General features: G+C 44.8%; 1 protein-coding gene across 1 annotated transcript in view; it reads left to right on the plus strand.

The window, feature by feature from the left end:
- LOC124795563 (LIM homeobox transcription factor 1-beta-like) overlaps nucleotides 1-22,530 on the plus strand; it is a 112,629-nt gene that overhangs the window by 59,042 nt on the left and 31,057 nt on the right. The window contains exons 2-3 of the mRNA XM_047259636.1: nucleotides 6,752-6,923; nucleotides 16,462-16,682. Of these exons, the coding sequence (XP_047115592.1) occupies nucleotides 6,752-6,923; nucleotides 16,462-16,682 (393 nt within the window). The remainder of the gene's footprint in view (nucleotides 1-6,751; nucleotides 6,924-16,461; nucleotides 16,683-22,530) is intronic.

The following is a 22,530-nucleotide window of genomic DNA, read 5'->3' on the forward strand; positions in this document are numbered from 1 at the left end:
GTGGCACTGTTCTCATTGTGTCGTTTGAAGTTCGTTGTCGGCTGTTGGGATATTCCCACGAGCAACAACGTGGTTTTCAAGTTCGAAAATCCAATGCCATCCTACGGTGGAGTATCACTGTATTTGGTTATCTGAACTGAAGTGCACTAGCGGAATCTTCTGCCTTGTGGCCGTTAACGTTCTGGTTACCTACCCTGGGCGTTGACGTAAATTTCGGGCAGTGTAGTTTCCTCATCGTGTTGTTGCTGTCCAGCACACTGTGTAGTTTGACAGCTCCGTGTTTGATTGCTTGTGGGCGCCAATATCTTCTACATTGTTCCGTTGAACTCCGTGTTGTGCCCCAGTCGTGTGAAGTGGGAGTTATCTTGTCGGTGGGTCCGCTGACTGTCGGTCGGTTAGTTTGTCGTCGGATCGTTAATGGTTGGCCCGACTGCCTGTCTCACCTAATCGAGCGTTAGTGTTTGAATTACAGGCCGACGCTCGAACATCTGGGCGCCCTTGTCTGTACTGCCTTATTTTTTAAAATTTTTTCTTGTTGTTGGTACTTGTATGGCTTCTGGCCGGTTTTGTGTCTTAAATTAGAGTTGTTTTACTCTTAAGGCCTTCAGCCTAGTTTAAAGTACTGTTTCATGTAAGCCCTTTGGCATTTAAAAAGAGTTTTGAATTTATAGGTCTTCGGGCTTCAGCCGATTTGAAATTAACTTGTTTCCTTCAATCTACTGAATGTTTAAGTCTTCGGCCTTCAGCCGGTTTGAGTTTCAGTTGTTTGTTCTTAAGGCCTTCAGCCTAAATTAAAGAACTGTTTCACGTAAGGACTTTGGTATTTAAAAAAAAAATTAATTAATTTTTTGGAGTTTTTAGTGTTCGGCCTTCAGCCGATTTGAATTTAACCTGTTTACTTCAGCCTAACTAAAGTACTGTGTTAAGATAAGGTTTGCCTTTTAAATTTCTGATTATGCTTGCGTTTTAAGTTATTGGCCTTCAGCCGTTTTTAAATTAAGTGGCTTTCAGCCGGTAATTAAGTCCCAAAGATTAAAGCTGTGTGTTTAAAAAACTTTTTTGGGCTCTTGTAATGTTGGATCAAATAATAAAGTTGTATGTTCGAGTGTAACTGACAGCCCCTTATTTTGGCCCCTCTCCACAATTTATTCTATCTGTCTTGTCCTGCGGGTTAGCAGGGCGTCTCACACACAACACACACTTTAATTCATGAAAACCAATCATGTAAATTATGAGTAAATCGTTTTTAATCATTACCCTATACAGATTTTTAAATTTTAACCTCCACTGTTTAGTATAGAAAACGCGTCCACATCCTACAGTAGTTCGTAACGTGTGCACCTCTGCAGACACCGATCGCCACTGAAGTTTTCGCTTCAGCGTCGCTGCCATCAGCATGCGAATAAGAAACTGGGAATCGGCGAGAAAGATCTCTGAAAGTCAGCCTCGGCAGTTTGCTAGGCGGCAGAATTCAGTCTCCACCGGCGCCTGGCTTGCAGGGGAATCGATACTCTACCTGCTGCCTCACTTTGTTAGCGGCGCAGCTGACTGTTGCAAAACTCCGCACAAGTTGGTGAAAGGCCGCAGGCTATGAATCACTCCTCTGCCAGCTTTTATTCCCGCAAGACTCTCTGATATCCCCCGAAGTTCCTTTCTCGCAGCCGTCAAAAATGCTGTTCTGTCGCTGGTGGGTTCTAATACGTGTTTCTTCGTCATTTTTAAATACATTGTTGTTCCCAATTACGCAGAAAAAGTTAGTCATTACAGAAAAATTTTGGGACGAAAGTTATTTATAATTTATTTCGCAGTTTCCTGTCCCCCTTGTATATGCTTTTTCTTTTTCTTATGATTTAACTCTGAAATTCCTGCAGTTTATGATATATATTGACTGTGTATGTCCCACAATCTAAGGAAATTATCAGACATATTAGACAAGCAACATGTAAAGAACTAAACTGAAATGTTCACGAAAGATTAGAATCTTATTGTTCTAGAACGCGCCATCAATTGCCTCGTTTCACCTAATCTGCACCTTCCAAAGTGCTTCCCGTTCTTTCATTCAGTCTTATATCTCGTGGTCTTTTTCACGTGCATTCCCTCGGTACAGTAACGTGCCTGAACTTTCTATTCATATCTCGAGAATAACTTGTTGATCTGTAACTAAATTCCGTCCAATCCAGCAACTACCTTCGTTACTGGTTGTGATTACCAACATATAAAATTTTCCATTATTGCGTTCTTAAAACAGGCAGTTTCGCAGTCAATAAATTCCCAGTATTATCTTGATCTGCTATTTTATGCTGCACAGGTTGCAAACGCAAATGTAGAGGATTGATAAAGTTTTGTTTTCCCTTTTCCCAAACAGTGTTCTGACTCAGAATAGCACTTGCAGCCTACGTCCTCAATTATTTGTTGAATGTATTCCAATCTCTGTCTTCGCCTACAATTTTTATCCTCTGCGATTCCCTCTAGTACTGCTAACGTTATTCGCTGATGTCTTAAGAACACAGGATACGTTTGAATGATGGATATCTCGAAAATTTTTTCAATACTTTATTAAATTCTACAGTCTTTCCTGATTACAACGATACGTACGTTATTGGGTTTAGAATGAAAAAGATTGCTACATGTCAAATTTTAAAGTCACCCCCATTATTTAAATTATAGAAAACCTTCAGTATTTTGGAAGATTTGGAAAATTTTGCTTCTACCTATTCTGTTTCGTCTACGGCATATATGGTGGCAACATTGTCTGTTTCCAACCTCTATAAATGACCATCTTTGCTCGTGTTCATTTTAGCTTTAGTAAAATACTCTTTTTTATGTCCTAGTCCTACTGAAAGTTTCCTACCTAAGTGCTACAAACTTTTGTGAGTCTAGGTGTTCATTAGTGTGCAATAAATGCTAGCAATGCCACACATCTGGTAGTTTTATAGAAGAAAATTCAGCGGTAACTAGTTTAAAAGCAAAGCATACCGTATATATGAGAGACGCATATTGTTGCATTTCTTTCTCTTCTTGAGCACTCCTGATCTTTCTTCCGTCGTTGGTGAAGTGTAATACTTTTTTCAAACTTTTGATTACCTGTTTCGACTTGGCTCATGTATCTGCTTTACATCTGAGACTGCACTTTGCAGCATTAGCTTTAGATCTGAAGATTTCTTTACGAGGTCGAAACAGGTAATCAAACTGAAAAAATGCAGTGGGTGCCTTAGTATTTTTCACTATATTTGTCTGTCCGCTTTCTACGATTATCCTTTTTAGAGATGTACGTTACTACACAGGTGAACTACCTAATATGGCATCCATGATCAAAATATTTACAGCCTTGGAGAATTTCAAACAACATATCATCATTCCTCAGTACGTCAGATCCCACTTCCTTGCAGGTTTAACCTTCATAACAATTTCAGCCTACTTCTAAATTATTGTCTGAATCTATATCTGTTCTTGGCTAACCGTTACAATCGAATATGGTTATGTAAGGATGCTCAGTAGCCGATAGGTTATCGTTTGAAGCATTTCTGCTCTTGTATTGGTGTTGGAAGAGAGGTACTTATTTAATAACGCCAAGACAAGATTGAATTTTGATGATTCTCCGATATTTTTCATCAGTACAATAAGTAATCTTCATATTTTCAAGAATATTTATTCTTCACTTTCTATTACATACTCATTCTAGTAACTACCAAATCACGCAACATTAATGGGTTAACGAAACTAAGGGGTAGGGAGAAGAGGGACTGTAACAGTATAGCATTGTGGAATTTCTGCATTGTTCCCTACGCCCATTTCTTGAGTGTGGAAATGACATGAAATTGTCATTAGCATCCAGATTTTAATGACAAGTTATTTTTTTCCTGAACTTGAGGGTGACCTTACAACAAATTATTCACGGAGACGGGTATTGTAGTGTAGAAAAGCGTATTTTTACTGTGCATGTAGAGTTTGATTGCCATTGATGACAATGTACCACACGAAGGGGCTTTATAATTCACGTATCAGATGATCTGAAATTGGCAACATAACTTTGCTGAAACTAGTAATCACTTCTTTCAATAAAGAAGCAGAGTCGATATGGATTAATTCGAATGCCGCGGAATGGGTCGGAAGACTTACGTAGTTTGAATCTTATACGGTAGACAATAGATATCAGCCATCTGGGGAGGTGAACTTCAAGAAACCAGGGTGTACGTGGAATAATGGGCTGAACATGGGTATTATAACTTCCCCTGAAGAACTGAGACACGTTCCAGTCCTCTTGCCATTGTTAAAAGACGTTGTGCGGCCAGACGCACAATTCAAAAGACGAAAGTTTGAGTTCGATTACACTTCCGGAATTTGTGGTTTCTACAGCAAGAATATTATTCTTGTCAGAAGACGTATGAAGAAGAAAATCGAGAATCTGTTAGGCGACGGTCCGTTTGGCTTTAGAAAAGGTAAAGAAAGGCACGAGAGAGGCACTTCTGACGTTGCAGTTGGCAATAGAAGCAAGACTGAAGAAAAATCAAGACACCTTCAAGGATACGTCGACCTGTAGAAAGCGTTCGACAGTGTCAAATGGTGCAAGATGTTGGAAAGTCTGAGAAAAATGAGGGTAAGGTATAGCCAAAGACAGGTAATGTACAATATGTACAAGAAGCAAGAGGCAACAAAAAGAGTGGAAGACTGACAAAGAAGGGCTCGTATTGATAAAGGTCTGAGAGAGTGACGTAACCTTTTGCCCCTGCTGCTCAATCCACACATAGAAGAAGCAAATACGGAATTAAAAGAAAGGTTCAGGAGCGGAATTAAAATTGAGGGTGAAAGGATGTCTGTGATGAGATTCGCTGATGAGATTGCTATCCCCAGTGAAAGTGAAGAAGTATGGCTCAGTTGAATGGAATGAACAGTCTAATGAGTGCAGAATATGGAGTGAGAGTAAGTCGAAGAAAGAGGAAGGTGATGAGAAGTGGCAGAAATCAGAACTTAACACCAGAATTGAGAATCACGAAGTAGATGAAGTCAGTGAATTCTACTACCTAGGCAGCAAAATAACCAATGATCAAACATTGGCCTTAATCTGAGGAAAAAATTTCTGAGAAGGTACGTTTGGAGCACAACATTGTGTGGTAGTGAAGCATGGACTTTGGGAAAACTGGAACAGGAGAGAATCGAAACATTTGAGGTGTGGTGCTACATAAGAATGTTGGAAATTAGATGGACAGACAAGGTAAGAAACGAGGAGGTTCTTAGCGCAATCCACGAGGAAAGGACTATATGGAAACACTGGGACAGGATGGTAGGATATCTATTAAGACGTCATGATGCTAGGAGATGAAGAGGTTGGCACAGGGCAGAAATTCATGGCGGGCCGTATCAGACCAGTAAGAAGAATGATGACCTCTTCTTTATAACTGATGCCGTAGTGAAATTTAACTCACAGGTATTCCACTGTAGTCACGGCCAAATGATTCCAAAAACGTGGTTGGTGGTTTTAGAATTCCACTTCTTGCGCCTTAGAGACTGTAAGGTCAACATAGACTACAACTGTATAGAATGAGGACCATGGAAACCGCAGATAGGTTACGTATTTTAGTGCTGCTAGTATAACTACACCTTTCGCAGAAAAAAAACGAAATTCTCTTTTTTAGATTTGCTTCTGTGGAGAGAGAAAGGCACATCCAATGTGTTCTTCTTTTAATCTGGAGTCATCGGTAAAGTTTAGAGTTGTTTGGGCTATTCTTTCACTGTGTTGCTTTCAGTGTATAGATGGCACTAGTCTAGCTGGTGAGCTAGGAGGTGAATTTGTTATAGTCTGACCCACGAACAATGGCGGTTCGCAGAGCTCGAGACGTGGACAGCGATTGCATCGTTACCGGGTCCAAGCGACGGTAGCGGTAAGTGTATACATGTGCTCTGTGCTGAAAGAAAGCGCGTATACTCTAAATTATGTCTGTCGCTTGCTCGGGGAGAATTTGTCACTTACCATCACCAGTGACAGATCACAACAAATGGAACAGACATTCGCTATATGAAACTTCCTGGCACATTAAAACTGTGTGCCGAACCGAGACTCGAACTCGGGACCTTTGCCTTTCGCGGGCAAGTGCTCTACCATCTGAGCTACCCAAGCAGGACTCACGCCCCGTCCTCACAGCTTTACTTCCGCCAGTACCTCGGTCTCCTACTTTCCAAACTTCACAGGAGCTCTCCTGCGAACCTTGCAGAACTAGCACTCCTTGAAGAAAGTGCTAGTTCTGCAAGTTTTGCAGGAGAGCTTCTGTGAAGTTTGGAAAGTAGGAGACCGAGGTACTGGCGGAAGTAAGGCTGTGAGAACAGAGCGTGAGTCGTGCTTGGGTAGCTCAGTTGGTAGAGCACTTGCCCGCGAAAGGCAAAGGTCCCGAGTTCGAGTCTCGGTCCGGCACACAGTTTTAATCTGCCAGAAAGTTTCATATCAGTGCACACTCCGCTGCAGAGTGAAAATCTCATTCAGTACATAGCTCGTTACAATCGCGTTTAATGCTCGCACTGCGTAAGACATTCAAAGCCCAGAGCTGAGAACTCTTACAAAACGCTCGTCGGTTGCCGCAGAAAGCGTGACGTAGATTGGCAGAACGAGCCCGAACTCGACCGCCATCGTTTGTGACTGCGACTATAGTCGGCGGTGCTGGCGCTGACCCCCACTCCACGAGCCCGGCACGCAGGTGTGCGGGCGCTGGTGTGGGAGGGCGGGCACCGAGGTCTGACGCGCTGCGCTGTGCTGTGGCAGGGGCGGAGGTGTGCGAGGGCTGCGGCCGCGAGATCCACGACCGCTTCGTGATGCGCGTGTCGGGCGCGTCTTGGCACGAGCACTGCCTCGCCTGCTGCGACTGCGGCGCGCTGCTCTCCGGCTCCTGCTACCTGCGCGCCGGCAGCCTCTACTGCAAGCACGACTACGACAGGTAAGGGGGCCAGTCTGCCCGTGCAAAATACACAGCGGGCTGCCCAAAAAAAAGTAAAACTAGCAAAAAGTATGTTTTAAAATAAGTGAATTTTATCCATAGTGGATGCTGCTCAACTCCGTGACATTTCCTTCGCAAGATGTAGAAAAATTTCCGCTATCAGTCACAATAAAAGATTATTTATTCGTCACACGACAGGTTTCGGGCTTGTGCCCATCCACAGGTGTTTATACATTCATGTACATGTTTATCTTGCTGAAGACCGCTGTTTGAATGCAAAGAAAACTACACTACTGGCCATTAAAATTGCTACACCACGAAGATGACGTGCTACAGACGTGAAATTTTACCGACAGGAAGAAGATGCTGTGATATGCAAATGATTAGCTTTTCAGAGCATTCACACAATGTTGCTGTCGGTGGCAACACCTACAACGTGCTAACATGAGGAAAGTTTCCAATAGAGAAACAGCAGCTGACCGGCGTTGCCTGTTGAAACGTTGTTGTGATGCCTCGTGTAAGGAGGAGAAATGCGTACCAACACATTTCTGATAAAGGTCGGATTGTAGCCTATCGCGATTGCGGTTTATCGTATCGCGACATTGCTGCTCGCGCTGGTCGAGATCCAATGACTGTTAGCAGAATATGGAATCGGTGGGTTCAGGAGGGTAATACGGAACGCCGTGCTGGATCCCAATGGCCTTGTGTCACTAGCAGTCGAGATGACAGGCATCTCATCCGCATGGCTGTAACGGATCGTGCAGCCACGTCTCGATCCCTGAGTCAGCAGATGGGGACGTTTGCAAGACAGCAACCATCTGCACCAACAGTTCGATGACGTTTGCAGCAGCATGGACTATCAGCTCGGAGACCGTGGCTGCAGTTACCCTTAACGCTGCATCACAGACAGGAGCGCCTGTGATGGTGTACTCAACGACGAACCTGGGTGCACGAATGGCAAAACGTCATTTTTTTGGATGAATCCAGGTTCTGATGCATCTGATGCATCATGATGGTCGCATCCGTGTTTGGCGACATCGTGGTGAACGCGAATTGGAAGCGTGTATTCGTCATCGCCATACCGGTGTATCACCCGGCGTCATGGTATGGGTTGCCATTGGTTGCACGTCTCGGTCACCTCCTGTTCGCATTGACGGCACTTTGAACAGTGGACGTTACATTTCAGATGTGTTACGACCCGTGGCTCTACCCTTCGTTCGATCCCTGCGAAACCCTACATTTCAGCAAGATAATGCACGACCGCATGTTGCAGGTCGTGTACGGGCCTTTCTGAATACAGAAAATGTTCGACTGCTGCCCTGGCCAGCACATTCTCCAGATCTCTCACCAACTGAAAACGTCTGGTCAGTGGTTGCGGAGCAACTGGCTCGTCACAATACGCCAGTCACTACTCCTGATGAACTGTGGTATCGTGTTGAAGCTGCATGGGCAGCTGTACCTGTACACGCCATCCAAGCTCTGACTCAATGCCCAGGCGTATCAAGGACGTTATTACAGCCAGAGGTGGTTGTTCTGGGTACTGATTTCTCAGGTTCTATGCACCCAAATTGCGTGAAAATGTAATCACCTGTCAGTTCTAGTATAATATATCTTTCCAATGAATACCCGTTTATCATCTGCATTTTTCCTTGGTGTAGCAGTTTTAATGGCCAGTAGTGTATTTGCTGCTGACATTTTTAACAAATGTGCAACTGAGTGGAAAAACTGTTACCGCAGCATAATTATAATAAGGATCATCTTTATGTAAGTATAGATATATTTTCGACAAATACCGCCCGGTCACTTACAACTGTTCCACTTGTATCTGTTTAGTCACCACAAAATAATTTTCTTTGCAGTCAAACAGTGATATGCAGCAAAATAAAAATGACCGTGAATGTATAAACCCCTAGGGATGGACACAATCCCAAAACCGGTCGTGTGACGAATAAGTAATCTTTTATGGAGACTAGAAGCGGAAATTTTTCTGTGTTTTAAAAGCATGCCATATTTTACTTTATAACATCTTTTACGTATATAAAGAAAATTTATTACGAAAAAACTATTTTTAAAACCTTATATTTACCGAGCTTGAAATGGATACATGAGGTTGTCTCCTTACCCAAAATCTCACCCCTGGTAAAAAATAATCAGAATAATGTATAAAATGCATTTTTGACCATCAACGCCTTTTAGTTTAAACCTAATATCCACCAGTTTCAATCTTGGACCATCTTCATGGATAAGAGTTAAAATTTGACATCACTTAAATAATCTGTACAACGTGTCATGAATATCAATATACGACGCAGGACTTCTAGAAGCAAACATACTAATAATAACTGTATACCATCTTCACTTGTTATTAACATGTTTACTTATACACTGAAGAGGCAAAGGAATTGGTACACCTGCCTAATATCGTGTAGGGCCCCCGAGTGCCGCAACACGACGTGGCATGGACTCGACTAATGTCTGAAATAGTGCTGGAGGAAACTGACACCATGAATCCTGCATGACTGTCCATAAATCCGTTGCAAGGCAGTTCAGACATGGTCAATAATGTTCACATCCGGGGACTTTGGTGGCCAGCGGAAGTGCTTCATCTCAGAACAGTGTTTCTGGAGCCACTCTGTAGTAATTCTGGACGTGTGGGGTGTCGCATTGTCCTGCTGGAATAGCCCAAGTCCGTCGGAATGCACAATGGACATGAATGGATGCAGCTTATCAAACTAGATGCTTGCGTGCGCGTCACCTGTCAGAGTCGTATCTAGACGTATCAGGGGCCCACATCACTCCAACTGCACACGCACCACACCATTATGGAGCCTCCGTCAGCTTGAACTGCCCCTTGCTGGCACGCAGGGTCAATGGATACATGAGGTTGTCTCCTTACCCATTTCGCTGAATGGTCGGCACGCTGACAATTGTTGATGGCCCAGCACTGAAATCTGCAGCAATTTGCGGAAGGGTTGCACTTCTGTCACGTTGTACGATTCTCTTCAGCCGTCGTTGCCCCCATGCTTGCAGGATCTTTTCCCGGCCGCAGCGGTGTCGGAAATTTGGTATTTTACAGGATTCCTGATATTGACGGTACACTCGTGAAATGGTCGTACGGGAAAATCCCCACTTCATCGCTACTTCGGAGATGCTGAGTCCCATAGCTCGTGCGCCGACTATAACACCATGTTCAAACTCACTTAAATCTTGATAATTGGCCATTGTAGCAGCAGTAACCGATCTCAAAACTGCACCAGACACTTGTTGTGTAATATAGGCGCTGCCGACTGCAGCGCCGTATTCTCCTCATCTCTGTATTAGAATACGCATGCCTTTACCAGTTTCTTTGGCGCTTCAGTCTAAAAGTCCTGTGTGGTATATTGGTATTCGTGACATGATGATGTTTGGTTTTTTTGGGGCGCTCAACTGCGCGCTCATCAGCGTCCGTGCAAAGTCCCAATTTTTACGCAGTTCATTTTTTTTCACAATCGAATCCATTCACTCTCACAAATGATGCTGATGATGAAATGATGAGGACAACACAAACACCCAGTCCCAGGGCAAGGAAAATCCCCAACCCGGCCGGGAATCGAACCCGGGACCCAAAATTCATGACATGCTCTGCACATTACTTAAGTAATGAAAAATTTAATGTTGCGGGTTAAACCATTTTAACCGTTCTCCGTGAAGATGGTACATGACTGGACCTGGTCTATATTTGGGTTTAAAAGCGGCTGACGGTCAGACATGCATTTTATGCTTTATTTGACAGCTGTTGATAGTCACCTTCCAAAAACGTCGAATCAAAATAACGCTAAACCAAATTAGGAAAAGCTATTAAATCACAGAACACATAATGTACTTTGAAAGCAGATATAATACACGGTCGAGTCACTTTAATATGATCACCGCCTATGCTCGACTTCAATGTGCAATAACCATTCACAGGCGGCAGGTGGCAGCTGGCAATGGCGGGTACAAAAAATTGTGGCGGATGGTGGGGGGGGGGGGGGGGGGGAGGAGGGATGAGGAGGACGGAAATCAGTGCGTCGTTGTAGTAACGCGGAGACGGAGCGATGTATCTGACGTCCAAAAGGGCATGATCACTGCCTTCGAGACAGGGTGGAATCATTTCCAAAACGGCAAACTTTGTAAACTGTTCGTGTGCCAGCGTGGATAAAGTATATCGTGCATGGCAAAATGCTGTTATCCAAAATCGGCGCTGAGGCACCATGGGCCATGACGACAGCAGCAAACATCGACCGCAGAAATCTGTGCGGGCGAACAGTCGTGCAGTGTTGAGCAACTGACTGCCCAGATGGACAAAGGGGCTGCCAACAGTATCTCCTCAATGAGTGCTGAGTGAACGTTGCGGCACATCGACCTCGCGGCACGAACACTGCTGACTGCTGTTCATCACGGAGGCCAGATTTGCACACCTGTAGCGCAACTGGACGTCCACTGAGTGGACGTCCCCTTTTCAAATGAATCAAGTTTTACGTTCCATCCCATAGATGCCCTTTGGCGTGTACAGCCTTGCAACAAACGTCGGGATGGTCCGAACCATTTTCAAAAAATGGTTCAAATGGCTCTGAGCAGTATGGGACTTAACATCTATGGTCATCAGTCCCCTAGAACTTAGAACTAGTTAAACCTAACTAACCTAAGGACATCACACAACACCCAGTCATCACGAGGCAGAGAAAATCCCTGACCCCGCCGGGAATCGAACCCGGGAACCCGGGCGCGGGAAGCGAGAACGCTACCGCACGACCACGAGCTGCGGACGAACCATTTTTGGACCTGGAACAGCAGCTGAACGGAATGGACAGTGCCTTGAAAGGAGGATATGAAATGAACATCAACAAAAGCAAAACGAGGATAATGGAATGTAGTCGAATTAAATCGGGTGATGCTACGGGAATTAGATTAGGAAATGAGACGCTTAAAGTAGTAAATGAGTGTTGCTATTTGGGGAGCAAAATAACTGATAATGGTCGATCGTGTGAGACCCAACTCGCTTTATTTGTTCATGATACCCAGAAAATATTAGATACAGGCTCCCAGGTAGATGTCATTTTCCTTGACTTCCGGAAGGCGTTCGACACAGTTCCGCACTGTCGCCTGATAAACAAAGTAGAGCCTACGGAATATCAGACCAGCTGTGTGGCTGGATTGAAGAGTTTTTAGCAAACAGAACGCAGCATGTTGTTCTCAATGGAGAGACGTCTACAGACGTTAAAGTAACCTCTGGCGTACCATAAGGGAATGTTATGGGACTATTGCTTTTCACAATACATATAAATGACTTAGTAGATAGTGTCGGAAGTTCCATGTGGCTTTTCGCGGATGATGCTGTAGTATACAGAGAAGTTGCAGCATTAGAAAATTGCAGCGAAATGCAGGAAGATCTGCAGCGGATAGGCACTTGGTGCAGGGAGTGGCAACTGACCCTTAACATAGACAAATGTAATGTATTGCGAATGCAAAGAAAGAAGAATCGTTTATTGTATGATTATATGATATCGAACAAACACTGGTAGCAGTTACTTCTGTAAAACATCTGGGAGTATGTGTACGGAACGATTTGAAGTGGAATGATCACATAAAATTCATCGTTGGTAAGGCGGGTGCCAGGTTGAGATTCGTTGGGAGAGTCCTTAGAAAATGTAGTCCATTAACAAAGGAGGTGGCTTACAAAACACTCGTTCGGCCTATACTAGAGTATTGCTCATCAGTGTGGGATCCGTATCAGGTCGGGTTGACAGAGGAGATAGATCCAAAGGAGAGCGGCGCGTTTCGTCACAGGGTTATTCGGTAAGCGTGATAGCGTTACGGAGATGTTTAGCAAACTCAAGTGGCAGACTCTTCAAGAGAGGCGCTCTGCATCACGGTGTAGCTTGCTGTCCAGGTTTCGAGAGGGTGCGTTTCCGGATGAGCTATCGAATATATTGCTTCCCCCAACTTATACTTCCCGAGGAGATCACGAATGTAGAATTAGAGAAATTCGAGCGCGTACGGAGGCTTTCCGGCAGTCGTTCTTCCCGCGAACCATACGCGAGTGGAACAGGAAAGGGATGTAATGACAGTGGCAAGTAAAGTGCCCTCCGCCACACACCGTTGGATGGCTTGCGGAGTATAAATGTAGATGTAGATGTAGATGCAGATAGGATATAAAATACAGACTGGCAATGGCAAGGAAAGCGTTTCTGAAGAAGAGAAATTTGTCATTTCTGAAAGTATTTGTATGGAGTGTAGCCATGTATGGAAGTGAAACATGGACGACAAATAGTTTGGACAAGAAGAGAATAGAAGCTTTCGAAATGTGGAGCTACAGAAGAATGCTGAAGATTAGATGGGTAGATCACATAACTAATGAGGAGGTATTGAATAGACTTGGAGAGAAGACTTGACCAGAAGAAGGTATCTGTTGGTAGGGCATATTCTGAGGCATCAAGGGATCACCAGTTTAGTATTGGAGGGTAGCGTGGAGGGTAAAAATCGTAGAGGGAGACCAAGAGATGAATACACTAAACAGATTCAGAAGGATATAGGTTGCTGTAGGTACTGGTAGATGAAGAACCTTGCACAGGATAGAGTAGCATGGAGAGCTGCATCAAACCAGTCTCTGGACTGAAGAGCACAACAACAACAACATTCATCGTCCCTAATCTCTAGAGTACGCATTACAGATCGCTGTAAAGCGTGCTTATATTCTTCCGCATTCTGTTGGCAGTTTGGCGCCACGCATAATGGTGGGTAATGTTCCCCACATCACATTGCCACAAGACATAGCGTGACACCAAAGAACTCGTTTGCAATCATCCACTCTATCCACTGGCGTCGTTCTTCACATCACCTCATGCGTCGCTTAGTCTTGACTACAGAAACACAGGGTGACAGTTATCGAAAAAAACCGTAAATTAGTTACAGACTACGGCGTGCAGACACTTTGTTCAATATGCAAATGTTATTACAGCTATTCGAATTTAGGTTGCGACATGTTAGACATGCCTGCCATTATTGGCTATGATGTGGCGCTGACGAATAGCGAAATTCTATATGACCTACAAAAGTCGCAGAACATCGATGCTGACGATGACCTCCTGAATGGCTGTTTTCAGCTCAGCAATGGTTTTGGGATTATTGTTGTACACCTTGTGTTCAATATAGGCCCCGTGTGTGTTCAGATCCAGAGAATATGGCGGCCAATCGAGGCCCATGCCAGGGGCCTCTGTGTACCCCAGAGGCAGAATGCGGTCGCCAGAGTGGTCCTCCAGGACATCGTACTTCGATGTGGTCGAGCTACGTTTTGCGTGAACCACATCTTGTCGAAATCGGAATCACTTTGGATAATGGGGATGAAATCATTTTCCAAAACCTTCACGTACCGTTCGGTAGTCACCGTGCCACGACGGGATAGCGCACCGATTATTGCGTGACTATCGAACGAACACCACACAGTCATCCGTTGAGGGTGAAGAGACTCGATCACGAAATGCGGATTCTCGGTTCCCCAAATACGCCAATTTTGCTTACTGACGAAACCATCCAAATGAAAGTGGGCTTCGTCGCTAAACCAAACCAGACCTAACCTTACTAATTCCCATCATGTCCCTACGCTCGGTCCACTCAGTCATTGTGTTAGCTGGATTGGTGGTGGTGCTTTGGAACTCACAATCGATTCTTTCCACCGATGTCATGCTTTTTTTTTCCAACCATCCTCCGAAATGTCCGATATGTTCGATGTCCCTGATCGATTTTTTACTCAGATGCCGTCAAATGACTACTCGACCTTCGAAGTCATATCTCCTTAGCGACCCATTCTGCTGAAGCCGCTTCTTTACTCAAAACACAATACTCATTATCTGTTTTTATACTGACGGATCTGCCTCTCGTGACATGTAGTGATCATATCTGCATTACATAGGAGTGTCCGGATACTTCTCATCAAATACACTACTGGCCATTGAAATTGCTACACCAAGAAGAAACGCAGATGATAAACGGGTATTCATTGGAGAAATATATTATACTAGAAGTGACATGTGATTATCCTGCTGAAATGTAGGGTTTTGCAGGGATCGAATGAAGGGTAGAAAATGGCTCTGAGCCCTATGGGACTTAACTTCTCAGGTCATCAGTCCCCTAGAACTTAGAACTACTTAAACCCAACTAACCTAAGGACATCACACACATCCATGCCCGAGGGAGGATTCGAACCTGCGACCGTAGCGGTCGCACGGTTCCAGACTGTAGCGCCTAGAACCGCTCGCCCACTCCGGCCGGCGAATGAAGGTTAGAGCCACGGGTCGTAACGCATATGAAATGTAATGTCCACTGTTCAAAGTGCAGTCATTCCGAACAAGAGGTGACCGAGACGTGCAAGCAATGGCACCCCACACCATCACGCCTGGTGATACGCCAGTATGGCGATGACGAATACACGCTTCCAATGTGCGTTCACCGCGATGTCGCCTAAAACGGATGCGACCATCATGATGCTGTAAACAGCACCTGGATTCATCCGAAAAAATGAGGTTTTGCCATTCGTGCACCCAGGTTCGTCGTCGAGTACACCATCGCAGGCGCTCCTGTCTCAACGGTAGCCGCAGCCGTGGTCTCCGAGCTGATAGTCCATCCTGCTGCAAACGTCGTCGTAGAACTGTTCGTGCAGATGGTTGTTGTCTTGCAAACGTCCCCATCTGTTGTCTCAGGGATCGAGACGTGGCTGCATGATCCGTTACAGCCATACGGATAAGATGCCTGTCATCTCGACTGCTAGTGGTACGAGGCAGTTGGGATCCAGCACGGCGTTCCGTATTACCCTCCTGAACCCACCGATTCCATATTCTGCTAACAGTCATTGGATCTCGACCAGCGCGAGCAGCAATGTCGCGATACGATAAACCGCAATCGCGGTAGGCTACAAACCGACCTTTATCAAAGTCCGAAACGTGATGACACGCATTTCTTCTCCTTACACGAGGCATGACAACAACGTTTCAACAGGCAACGCCTGTCAACTGCTGTTTGTGTATGAGAAATCGGTTGGAAACTTTCCTCATGTCAGCACGTTGTAGGTGTCGCCACCAGCGCCAACCTTCTGTTAATGCTCTGAAGAGCTAGCCATTTGCATATCACAGCGACTTCTTCCTGTCGGTTAAATTTCGCGTCTATAGCACGTCATCTACGTGGTGTAGTAATTTTAATGGCCAGTAGTGTAGGATGTGTACAGTGAACGTGATGGTCTCTAGATATCCCCAGTTGAATTCACGTATCTTCCAGAGTTTTCTGTGGATGCTATACGCGTCCACGTTGCTGCTCAGTGTTTTCTAAAACGATCTACCTACTTCTCATTAGGACACCGTTGAATCTAAGCTTATACACGTTGGAAGACACGCCGGTGGTGAGCAGTTTAGAACACATTCGGTTTCTCGGTGAGTGTCTGGCTGTGCTGTAGCTAGCTGGGAAGGCAGGTGCCCACGTAGAGCAGGCTGGGACTGGCCAGTGAACGGCTGGGTGCGGCTGCCGGCAGGAAGTTCGGCGCGAAGTGTTCGCGGTGCGGCGAGCGGGTGCTGCCGCACGAGCTGGTGATGCGTGCGCAGGCGCACGTCTTCCACGTGGCGTGCTTCGCGTGCGCCGCCTGCTGCCAGCCGCTGCAGAAGGGCGAGCAGTTCGTGGTGCGCGCCGGCCAGCTCTACTGCCGGCACGACTTCGAGAAGGAGCTCTTCCTCATGCACCAGGCCAGCCCCTCGGGTGAGTCACACGCTAACTGCCTAGCCAAAGTCCTCTCTCAGCAACCCGAATCCGACGCGGAACAATAGATACTCAAACGTCCCCTTAGAAAAATTTATGAATGATTGAGCTGGTAAATCCCGTACATTATTTGATTTTCAAACAGCTGAGCTGAACTGAACGTACTCAGACATTTCGCTCATTACCTATTCTCATCAACACTAAACTGACACACAATATTTTTAGCGCAACGCAATTTGACTTTCAATAATCCCTACAAAAGAATGGCCCTGACTAACAATAACCTATACTTTTCATGAATCACTTACCTCACAAAAATCTTCGTTACTCGAACTACCGCAATACAGCGAGCGCCAATACTGCCAGCTAAATAAAAGATTCAAACTACTGAAGGCACTAACTACTGATAGGCATAGTTAGCAAATTAGAGATTTTGATAGAGAACAAACATTGTGAAACTTCCTGGCAGATTAAAACTGTGTGCCCGACCGACACTCGAACTCGGGACCTTTGCCTTTCGCGGGCAAGTGCTCTACCAACTGAGCTACCGAAGCACGACTCACGCTCGGTACTCATAGCTTTACTTCTGCCAGTACCTCGTCTCCTACCTTCCAAACTTTACAGAAGCTCTCCTGCGAACCTTGCAGAACTAACACTCCTGAAAGAAAGTAGTTTCATATCAGCGCACACTCCGCTGCAGAGTGAAAATCTCATTCTGGAAACAAACAATGTATTTACCTTAATAACGTTCAAAAGTCATAATATATACAGGGTGTTACAAAAAGGTACGGCCAAACTTTCAGAAAACATTCCTCACACACAAATAAAGAAAAGGTGTTATGTGGACATGTGCCCGGAAACGCTTAATTTCCATGTTAGAGCTCATTTTAGTTTCGTCAGTATGTACTGTACCTCCTCGATTCACCGCCATGATTTCATACGGGATACTCTACCTGTGCTGCTAGAAGATGTGCCTATATAAGTACGACACATGTGGTTCATGCACGGTGGAGCTCCTGTACATTTCAGTCGAAGTGTTCGTACGCTTCTCAACAACAGATTCGGTGACCGATGGATTGGTAGAGGCGGACCAATTCCATGGCCTCCACGCTCTCCTGACCTCAACCCTCTTGACTTTCATTTATGGGGGCATTTGAAAGTTCTTCTCTACGCAACCCCGGTACCAAATGTAGAGACTTCTCGTGCTCGCATTGTCGACGGCTGTGATACAATATGCCATTCTCCAGGGCTGCATCAGCGCATCAGGAATTCCATGCGACGGAGGGTGGATGCATGTATCCTCGCTAACGGAGGACATTTTGAACATTTCCTGTAACAAAGTTGTACGTTCTGTTGCTGTGTGTTTCCATTCCATGATTAATGTGATTTGAAGAGAAGTAATAAAATGAGCTCTAACATGGAAAGTAAGTGTTTCCGGACACATGTCCACCTAACACATGTTCTTTCTTTGTGTGTGAGGAATGTTTCCTGAAAGTTTGGCCGTACCTTTTTGTAACACCCTGTATATCAGTTCATGACATCCGGTCTTACAAATTTACTCTCTCTGATGGACACACGTCCAGATCGTCCGCTCTCAAAACTCCGCTATCTTTCTCCCCACATCCACCACTGCTGGCGGCTCACCTCCAACTGCGCAACGCTACGCGCTGTTAACATCCAACTGCCCAACACTACAATGGCAAATTCCGACAATGCAAACCAGCCACAGACTGCACACAGCACAGTCAGTGATTTTCATATAGAGCGCTAGGTGACGTTACCAACATAAAAACCTAAACAGCCTACTTACAGTACCATTTCTGAATAACATCATCTCCATACAAAACTGTCAGTCCACTCACCTCTACAACAAAATTAGTTTTGCCGTAAATTCATTACAAAATCATAATGTCAATACCAGCTTCGACTCACAGTGGTCTTCTTCAGATGGTATTGCTAAGTGACGGCATTTGACGTGCTGTACTCAGCACATACAAGTTCCTGCATCAGTTCTGAGTATAACTTCACAACATTTTCAAATCCTCCATTCCCTTTTCTTTGGAATGAACTGAGTACATGAAATAATCTGACCTTAGTAAGATGCCCAGAAAACGTGGCCCTCTTTATAAAAAAATTTTGACCCAACAATAATTATTACGAGGTTTCCCTAGAAAGTAATGCACCACATTTTTTTCTGCAACAATTCTTTATTGAACGTAATGAGAATTATCCACACCAAAGAATGGTCTTTTATCTACACACCCTATTTTTCCACGTAATCTCCATCCCGTTCTGCGGCCTACCTACAGCGCGAAACAGGGCGTGTCTGCCCTGTCGGTACCAATCCTTGTTCTGGCGGCGGAGCCAGTGCTTTACTGTCTGAAACACCTCCTCATCGTCCTCAAAATGTCTTCCACGAATGGCATCCTTTAACGCCACAAACGTCAGCTCGCTGCCAAATGTCAGGTGTGACAGCCGTGGATGGTCTCCCCGACCGCTGCAAATCTTGGAGTTCCGCCGAAGCGCCTTCTAATGACGCTATACTCCGTGCCCAGCGACTAACCGTACCTCTTTCGACAGCAGATGCTCCATATACTTTGCACAAGCGTTTGTGAATATTCCCAACAGTTTCTTTCTCTGCAGTGAGAAATTCAATGACGGCACGTTGCTTGAAACGTACATCACCTGCAGACGCCATTTTGAAACTGTCTTTCAGCTACGCTATCTGTTGGAAGTGACGAAAACTTGGCGCGTAAGGAGACTTCAGATAATACATGGTAACGTTTTGCAGCCGTAGCATTGTCTTCGGCTCAGAAATTTTCTGGGCAACCGTCGTACTAACGCTGTCTGGCGACGGTTTAAGTGAAATATATGGAATGTTCAAATGAAAAGGTACGAAACGAATTAACAACTAAACCGACTGAAATTTCGGTATGCCGCTTTAGCACAACGTAGTTACTCATCTAGGAAGGCAAATATAGTGTCGTCACCTCTCCAAAAAGAAAACCATGGTTGGTCCCTCAACAGACAAAGTGAAGCTCCCCCCCCCCCCCCCTCCCGCGACTGAAGTTCGACACTCATCAGATTCCTCAAGCACGGGGAAACCATCAACAGTGAATGTTCTGTGAGACACTCCATAGCCTTCGCAAGACCATTAAGAGCAAACGGCCTGGGTACCCACAAGAGAAGCCATTCTGCACTACGATAACGCGCATCCACACGTCTCCGAAGTCACGCAAAGTGTAATGGTCTTGTTCAAGTGGAAGCCGTTTGAGCATCCGCCTTACAGCCTTGATATTTCGCCCTGCGGCTTACAAGTGTTTGGTCCGCTAAAAAAGGACATCAAAGGGAAGCGCTTCAACACGGATGCCGTACACGTACACGCCGCAAACTTACACGAACTTTCCGCGATCTTGCCGTACTACTTGTAGATTGCAACATGAGACTCGCCACCGGGAAGTGACCTCTGGCCAGTACTCATCGTTGCGCTGTAGTCAGGACACTGGACTCACATCTGGGATGACAGCGGCTCAGATCCCCTTTGGTTTAGGTTTGCCGTGATTTCACTTGGACAGTTCCTTCGATAGGGCACGGCCGTTTTCCTTCCCCTTTCTTGAATCATTCGGAACTTGTGCTTCGTCTCTAATGACCTCGTTGTAGACGAGACGTTAAACACTGATCTACCTTCCTTGCTTCCTTCCAACTTACATGTCGACAATAATTCAGCTCCGACAAGCATCAACTGTCAGGATACAGAAAATCGTCCTTAGGTGGGCGGAAACAGCAGTAGAAGTGCATTCTGTCGCACGCAACCTGAGACGCTTCGAGCCGACTTTGCCACGTGAATTGCTCACTGGCTAGCTCCCTATACCTACAAAGTATTCCCTACAACCATGCATTCACTTTTCTGGCCATATTATGCTTAGCAGTCTAAAAGCCGGGTACAGAACTTCTTTGCAACAGCTTAACGACTCAGAACTAGAGTAAAATGAATTATTTGAAAAGTGGCTATTTAATGGACGGCTTTCAATTTGTTACTCAATAAAACATATACAGTACTTAACTCTCTTCTGAAGAGCACCGATGTTAGACACAGTATTTCAGTAGCAATCACCTTTTCTTTCTTCTGGCTGGTTCGATGCAGTCCGCCACAAAGACCCCTCTTCATCTCAAGGTAGCATTTGCACCTTACATCCTCAATTACTGGTTGGCTGTATCTCAGGCTCTGTCTTCCTATACAATTTTTACCCTCTACAGCTCCCTCTAGTGCCATGGAAGTTATTCCCTGATGTCTTGACACATTTCCTATCATCCTGTCCCTTGTTCTTGTCAGTGTTATCCATATGTTTCTTGCTTTGCCGATTATGCGAGGACCTCCTTATTCCTTATTAGTCCGCATAATTTTCAACACTCGTCTATAGCACCACATCTCAAACGCTTTTATTTTCTTCTTTTGCGGCTTTCCCACCATTCATGATTAACTACCATACAATGTTGTGCTCTAAATATACATTCTCAGAAACTTTTCCCCCAAATTAAGGCCTCTGTTTGATACCAGTAGACTTCTCTTGGCCAAAAATGCCCTCTTTGTCTGTGCTACTCTGCTTTTTATGTTCTCCTAGCTTCGTAAGACATTGATTATTTTGCTGGATAGGTAGCAGAATTCCGTAACATCGTTTACTTCGTGGTCCCCAGTTTTGGTGTTAATTTTATCGCTAATCTCATTTCTGCAACTCCTCATTACTTTCTTATTTATCTGGTTTGTACTTCATCCATAGTCTGTATTCATTTGACTGTTCAATCCACTTAACATCTACTGTAAGTCTTCTTCACTGAGAATAGGAACGTCATCAGAGAATCTCACCATTGATATCCTTTCACCCTGAATGTTAATCCCACTCTTGACCCGTTCTTTTTTTTTTCAGAAATTGCTCGTTCGATGTTTGTTTGCATTGAACACTAGGGGCGAAAGAACGTGCCCATGTCTTACACTCTTTTTAATCTGGACGCTTTGTTCTTGGTCTTCCGACCTTATTGTCCCATCTTGGTTCTTAAAGATATTGGATATTATTCGTCCTTCCCTATAGCTTACTCCTGTTTATCTCAGTTTGCAGTATCTTGAACCATTTGCGAAAGCTTTTTCCAGGTCAACAGATCTGCTGAACATGTACTGATTTTTCTTAACTCTTGCCTCGATTACCAGTCGCTACGTTAGAACTGCCTCTCTGATGCCCTTACCTTCCCGAAACCAAACTGTTCGTCGTCTGATAAGAGATTCTCTTTTTTATTTTCCTTTCTTCTGTAAATTATTCTTGTCAATAACTTGGATGTATTAGCCAATAAGCTGATTGTGCTACAGTTCTCGCACTTATCTGCCTTTGCTATGATCGGGATGTTTTTCCGAAAGTCTTGCGGAATGTCTCCAGATTTATGGATTCTACACACCAACTGAAATAGTCGCTTGGTTTGCCACTTGGCCAAGTGATCTTAGAAATTTCGAGGGAATGTACGTATCCCTTCTGCCTTATTTTATCGTAAAACTCTTCCAAAACTCTGTTAACCTCTGACTAATACTGGATCCCCTATGTTTTCCATATCGACTTTCATTCCTTCCCCAGTCACGTCGTCAGATAAGTCTAACCCTTTGTTAGAAGCCTTCAATTTACTCTTTCCTCCTATCCGCTCTCCCTCTGCGTCTGACGTTACACTCTTACAGTTAGCGCTCTGCTTTCAATTTCACCGAAGTCCAAATAAGATGAAGTTGCACTTCCACAAAGTTCTGAGTCCATTCACTGAGTGATGAATAAGTGGGCAAGCAGCCGCCATTGAAGACTGGTGATGGTGCTCG

This window comes from Schistocerca piceifrons, chromosome 4 (genome assembly GCF_021461385.2).
Source record: "Schistocerca piceifrons isolate TAMUIC-IGC-003096 chromosome 4, iqSchPice1.1, whole genome shotgun sequence".
NCBI lineage: Eukaryota > Metazoa > Arthropoda > Insecta > Orthoptera > Acrididae > Schistocerca > Schistocerca piceifrons.